We start from the raw sequence: 7178 nt of genomic DNA on the forward strand, positions 1-7178 counted from the left end.
GAAAGTTTAGTCCAGGAGGATAAAAAAGCCTATTTCTCTGATAAGAAGTATTGCAAATTTTTTTTAGTTTCATATGAGTCAAGATCATCACAGGCCAGGAAGGTCATATAGAACTACCCGCTGTGTTTTTTGTGTCGAACAGTTCTCTGCTTTCCCCTCTAGTCCTGACAATAACATGATTGGCCGACGATTAACAGAGAAGGCCACAGGCTGTCACCACTAATAGGACGGTTAGCGGGAAACTAACAGTGAGCGTATAGTATATATACCTCTGATTCCAACGCATGGGATATGTATTTACCCCCGTACTATCACTGCTAACTTCACGTTAACCCCAGACTACTCGCTGCCACACCAATCGTGCTTTATACAGTTTGATTGGAGGCCTGGGTCTGGTAGCATATGACTTTCAGGGGTGCAGTTTAGAGAACAAAAGGAACACAACTATTAAATTTTATATTTAATCCAAAGGGAGGCAGTGTTTATAAGAAAAATATACAAAAGATTTTAAAAAGGGAACAAAACAATACAGCTTATACAGTTGCAGAAAATAAAAGGAATTATCAAGAGAACTTACTACTTCGATTGAAGAAATCATTCAGTTTAGCTGAAGGAGAGCACTTTGCTTGGGGGCGTTCAGTAAAGGGATTCATGCATACACAATGTGCATCTATTTACAGGAACCCAGATCATAATTCAGCTTGATCTTTTATTAGCACCTGAGTTACACCCACACCTCCCCTTGATGACCTCACGTGGGCCGGGTTGCGGGCTATCATCAGTCCTTCAGAATTTTATGATAACCCAACTTATGCATTAACTTCTCTCTGGATGACCGTGGAAGTTTGAGAATGCCGCCATATTATTGATTGAGATTTACAGTTACCCAGACACCAAACATGACATGGCTACTGTCAGTGATTTGACCATTATGGATTTGGGACTTATAGGCAGGGGCTACAGCTATGAGAAAACATGTATATTCTTCCCCTATTAGCCCTGAGGCCAAAAATGTACAGTATGTCCTATTAATTTCAGATCCATAAAAACTTTGATAATCCATATTTTCTTTCAGTATGTCTGCAAAAAATTTGTCCCTTAAGGCCCCGTCACACACAGATTTTGTGACGCATCAGCGATCTCGCCAGCGAGATAGCTGTGTGTGATGGGGATCAGTGACTGGCCCCCTTGCCAGTTATCGCTGATCGTGTTCGATCGGCCTGGGCCACTTTTCGATCGCTGGTCTCCCGCTGGCCAGCACGCATCGCTGCGTGTGACAGCGAGAGACCAGCGATCAGCGACGCTGGACGCTGGTTTCTAAGGTAAACATCGGGTATCCAGGAGTCGCGCGGCTCTTAGATACCCGATGTTTACATTAGAAACCAGCGTCTAACGTCGCTGGTCCTGATCGCTGGAGGGGCTGTCTTGTGACAGCTCACCAGCGATCAGCCTAACGATGTCCCAGCGATCCCATCATGTTGGATCGTTGGTGGGATCGCTGGGACATCGTTATGTGCAATGAGGGCTTTACAGAGGCAAAAAGCATTTGGTCTAAATGTAGAAGAAGCAAAGGGACAATGTATTTCTTGGAGACAAAAGGGTTCTTCCACTTTTGTGTCTATGCATAAACATTTGTATGCTATTGTTGTCTGAAAAGACCTTTTGTCCATGCTAAATCTCAGTCTTTCTTACAAAAGGTTTCTTCTTTCAGTTCTTTCTTTGGGCTTTTTTAGCTAAGATTCCTCACTACACCATTTGTTAACTGAGTGCTCCTATTGTCAAAAGAGGTTGGTGGATTGTAAGCTCTTGCTTCCTTAAGGCCTCGTCACACATAGCGACTCACCAGCGATCCCAACAATGATATCAACTTGTCAGGATCGCTGGTGAGTCGCTACATGATCTCTGGTGAGCTGACAAACAGGCAGATCTCAGCAGCGATCAGCACCAGCGACGACGACGAGCGTGTCGCTGTGTAGTTTAGTTACCAGCGCGCTAGTGCAGGGAGCTGGTAACCAAGGTAAACAGCGAGTTTCTAAGTGCCGCGCAGCACTTAGAAACCCGATATTTATCTTGGTTACCAGCTCCCTGCACCAGCGCGCTGGTAACTAAGGTACACATCGGGTTTCTAAGTACCGCGCAGCACTTAGAAACCCGATGTGAACCTTGGTTACCAGCTCCCTGCACCAGCGCGCTAGTAACTAAGCTACACATCGGGTTTCTAAGTACCGCGCGGCACTTAGAAACCCGATGTGAACCTTGGTTACCAGCTCCCTGCACCAGCGCGCTAGTAACTAAGCTACACATCGGGTTTCTAAGTACCGCGCGGCACTTAGAAACCCGATGTTTACCTTGGTTACCAGCTCCTGCTCGCTGATCACTGGTCTCCCGCCTGTCACACGCAGGGATACGTGCTGGCCAGCGGGAGATCAGCGACCAAAAAAGGTCCAGAGGTTTCCACAATGATCAGCGATACCAGCAGGGGGGACGGTCGCTGATCGCTGTCACACACAGCGATCTCGCTGATGAGATCGCCGTTGCGTCACAAAACTTGAGACTCAGCAGCGATCTTGCTAGTGAGATCGCTGTGTGTGACGGGGGCTTTACTGTAACACGGTGTGAGGTGTTCCCTTTAATCCTCTCACTTCACAAAGGGCGACCTGCTTTTTAACTAGGCTGGTTCACTTCACACTGTAGGTATAGGTAACTCCTAGTCTATTCAAGGAGGCTCAGAGTGTCCGCTAATTGCCTCCTCAATGGAAATTTGTATGAGGAGGAGGGGGGAGGAGAGTGCACTACAGAGTCATAGAGATTTGTAATATTTTCGATGACAATGTGTAATATTAATTTATGAAATAAATAGTCTCTTCCTTAATATTCAGAAAGTTCTGAAGATGTGATGGTTCTTATTGAGGAGATCCAGCCGGTGTACAATGTCATACAGGAAATGTTACATGGGAAACAAGTATGCAAATTAGCTCTCCTCCAGAAGGCATAACACTGTTTCTACAGTATCACCATAATAATGTAACAACAGGTAGTGTTGGTTCCAATCAAAATATATTAATGGATACTGTTGCGTTATGAATTAGATGATCATCAATTTCCAGTACTTGAAAAGTAGAAACTTACGGATTGAAGATTTGTGTTATTGTTCCTTCCTTCTCTCCTAGAGATAGTTTGACATAAGCATAATGTAAATCTTTCAGAGCACTCAATGTGTCACGAGACACTATGGATTTTATGTTCCACAGGCCATTTATCTGTAGAGAGAGGACGTAGGAAACATAAAGGTAGATCATGCACAGAACTATTTTCTTGGTTTTCCAATTCCAGAAAGTGATTGCATATTGTTAAGACCTCTGTGTCCTCCTGACCCTGAGAATGAAGGGTTGGCAGTGTTGGTTTTAGGCTTTACTATCTGTAGGGTAGATTATTAATATTAGATTGGTGGGAGGCTGGATCACACTATTGAAGGAGCCGTGAGCAGGGGCGTAACGTTCGCGGTGACAGAGAGTGTAACCACGGCCAGGCCCATGCAGGAGAGAGGCTCGCCTATGCCTACCTCAACTGGATGCGCGTCGTTGGTCGAACATTCAGCTGAAGTGTATTGCAGTGCAGGGATCCTCCGGCTCCCAGCGCTACAATACACGCAGCCGGCCAATCTCAGGCCAGCAACTGATGTAGGCATGCCAGTCACGAGCGATGCATGGCAGTGATATCATGCACTGCGCATGTCAATCCATTAAGGTCAGCTGCTACAGAAGAGGACACCACACATCGTGGGAGCAGAGGAAGGTAAGAAGAAACTTTTTTATGTCTTAGAAAAAAAAACAGACATTATTCCAGGGAGGACCCAGAATGGGGTAGTTGACTAGTTGTACCAGACTGGGATCCAGGATGTGGGTCATTATACAAGGAATTATTATACCAGATCATTATACTAGAATGGGGTCCTGGATGGTGGTCATTATACCTGAACAGGGCTCAGAATGGGGGTCATTATGCCAGGAAGGGGCCCAGAATTCTGGACATTATACCAAAATGAGGGACACTGTTACAGGAAGGGGCCAGCATAAAGGACATTATTACAATGAGGGGCTCAGGACAGGGGAAAATATACCAGGAGGGGAGCAGAATGGGGGACATTATAACAAAAAGGGGCCCAGGATGGGGGGCATTATTACTTTAAGGAGCTCAGATTCGGGCACATTATGCCAGGAAGGGGCCCATAAGGGGGGACATTATACAAGGAAAGGGGACATTATACCAGGAAAGGGCCCAGGACAGGGGATATTATAACAGGAAGGGGCATAGGTTGAGAGACATTATAACAGGATGGGAGAAAGGACTGGGGACATTATTACAAAAAGTGGCTAAGCTGGGGGACATAATTACAGAAAGGGGAAAAAAATGAAGGACATTATTACATAAAGGGGCCCAGCATGGGGGATATTATTACAGAAAGAGGACAGGATGGGGGACATTATTACAGAAAGGTGCCATGATAGAGACACTTACATGTATGCCTTTATATGGTCTAGAATGCTGAAAAGGCCCTTACATCTGACCAACATAGACGTGGGGGGCACAGATCCAAATTTTTCACCGAGGCCAATGGAACTCTGGTTAAACCATTGGCTGGTAGATAACAGGGCAGATACATTGTGTTGTGGCACTGAATGATTCTGCAGCTCTCATTCAGAATAAGAGAGAGCCGCAGTATCACTACTGCCATTACACAATGCGCCAAACTCTGCCGCATCCTTGTGCCTCTGGATATCTCCTTTAAAGACGACCTGTCACTCACTTTATATATGTATTTTTTTCTACCTGGTGTAAATGCTGCTGTTGTCCTGAATCCGGTTAATGAATTTAATTAAACTGAGCTGCAATACCTCTCACAACCGTTGGACAAGTGTGGCGCTATTCTTGCAAGACAGCAGTGATACTTTTCTAATCCTGTGCAACAACTTAAATTGGACCTGTGTAAATTGCCCTAAATGTGTATGTTATTTATGAAATGTAAATGCCGCTATTCTCCTGAATCCGGCAATGTTTATCTTGTGTTCTTCGCTGCTCCAATCCTGAGATTTAGCCTCTTCTTTCTTGCATGTAATTTTAGTCTTTTTAGCTAAGTGGGTGTGGTTTTCAATTCTTCCTTGTGGACGTATTCTTTAGAACTACACCTATTTGGCTACAAAGACTAGATTTATACACATATAAGAGGGGGTAAAATCTCAGGAACTGAAAGGCGTAGGAACAAAAGAAAAACAGCACCAGATTCAGGAGAACAGCAGCTTTCACACAAGTTAAAGCAAATTACATATCTTTGGCAAGTGATAGGTCCTCTTTAGTCCCAGGTAAAACATTTAAGCATAATTTTCCCAAACAAAATCACTGGTTTATGTGGATGCCTGGGGAAAAACCTGGGGCAATCAGCTGATCATCTCAGTGACCACATTTTAAAAGTTGTCTGTAAAGAAAACAACCCCTTTAAACCTAGTGGAGAGCATAACACAGGGATTTATGGAACCCCATAGAGGAAATTCTGTATTTTTCTCTTCCATTTTGGGATCTTGTATGCAGAGTAACAGGTAAGTTGAGTAGAGGGAACCCTTTTATATCGTAAGGCGGCAGAACCTTGGAAAATACCATATTACTATCCAGTAATTCTAGTAAAAGGAATGCAGAGTTGTTTTGAAAATTAATAGATAAAAAAGTACAAAAGACCAAACTGGATAAAGCAACATAATAAGGATCCTAAAGTAATGGAGAATTAAAAAAATAAAAATAAAATAAATAGATACACAGCATAGAAAAGGCATCTGAAGAAATTCAGAAGAAGGTAAAGACAATTTAAAAGTCTTCTGTCCTGACTACTTACCTGGGTGAAATCGATGGGTAGTGTCTTAATTTCTGGGCAAGAATCTGAGGAGCTCACCCAGGTTACATGAAGGAGAGAAATAAGAATCAGTCGGAGCATGGTAGAGATCTTCATGGTTGACGAGACGAGTGAAAGGAGACCTGGCTTTCTGTATTCCAGGCGCAAACTATGAAATAACCCTGAAATTACTCAGCAGAACAAAAAAAAGTAAAAAGCGCCAGTATCCTGCACTAGGGGTCAATGATTAGAGGTGAGGAAACAAGCTAAATATTGACTCAGATCATGCAATGAGGAAAACAGAATATTTAACCCTTGGCTTACCCAGCTCTCAACCTTTTACTCATAGATTATTTTTCCGATTTTGCAAAGAAAAAACCATACATTTGGATATGCCATACATGTAGAGGAAAGGTGGTCTCATAGGCAAGAGAACAAGAAGTCCACCTTCCTGGTGTTGGTTCTCATCATCGCCCCCCATTTAAAGGAAAGCACCACTTGGTACAACCAATGGTTGTTTTCTCCTCCTTACTTCCTTCACTACATGGAGAAAACTATCAGGTACACACGTCTTAATCATCAAATTCAGTTTTTTCCTTTCGCCTTAGTCCATCTTATTTGCTGATAGGCAAAGTGGTACTAAGGTAGTCCCTATCATGAAGACCTCCATGGGAGCCAGTGAGGCACCAGAACTTATGTCTTCTATGAGGTCTGTGGGGAAAGAATGGCATTGTTAGCAAGCACAGGGATGTGGAATTTGACCAAGGGTCAAGAAAATGTTGTAAGAAGGGGACCAACACAATTTCCTTGAGTTCTAGGTGGCCAAACTCATCTCTGTTAATGGTGGCCCCATTTAGATGACTACTATGAAGCCTCTTTTAGAGTATATAGTCTACTGCCAACTATGGTAGAGATCCAGTGATGTGACTCAACTCTTCCAGTGGTGGCTCATCTCACCCATGCTTGTTTAGTATGGGAATGATTGGCCACAGTTAAGTAGTTTTTTCTTTTAAAGACATTTTTGAACATCCATTATGTATGGAATCTTTCCTGAAAGATACTAACATTTTTGTGTTACGTTAAAAAAAGAGTTCCAAAAAGGCACACTAACGCTAATAGTTTCCAGTATGGTTAGGGTTGCAAAGTGTAAAGAAGCACCTAACAGAATATTTCTAAAATGAAATAACATGTAAGAACTTAAGAGTTTTGGGACCAATTAAACCTAATATTGGATTCTGATAAAAAGTCTAAAAATCAATAATAACATAAGAAAGATTACTCTAAGAAACTCCCAGTC

At 43.1% G+C, this 7178-nt stretch overlaps 1 protein-coding gene across 1 annotated transcript in view; it reads right to left on the reverse strand.

The window, feature by feature from the left end:
• Nucleotides 1-6083, reverse strand: part of LOC141051798 (uncharacterized) — a 101765-nt gene extending 95682 nt beyond the window's left edge. The window contains exons 1-2 of the mRNA XM_073548830.1: nucleotides 5885-6083; nucleotides 3130-3260 (exon numbers count right to left, since the gene is read on the reverse strand). Of these exons, the coding sequence (XP_073404931.1) occupies nucleotides 3130-3260; nucleotides 5885-5998 (245 nt within the window). The 5' untranslated portion in view covers nucleotides 5999-6083. The remainder of the gene's footprint in view (nucleotides 1-3129; nucleotides 3261-5884) is intronic.
• Nucleotides 6084-7178: the final 1095 nt, after the last annotated feature.

Source organism: Dendrobates tinctorius, unplaced genomic scaffold (genome assembly GCF_039654945.1).
Source record: "Dendrobates tinctorius isolate UK_male_01 unplaced genomic scaffold, ASM3965494v1 ptg000158l, whole genome shotgun sequence".
In the NCBI taxonomy this organism is placed as follows: Eukaryota; Metazoa; Chordata; class Amphibia; order Anura; family Dendrobatidae; genus Dendrobates; species Dendrobates tinctorius.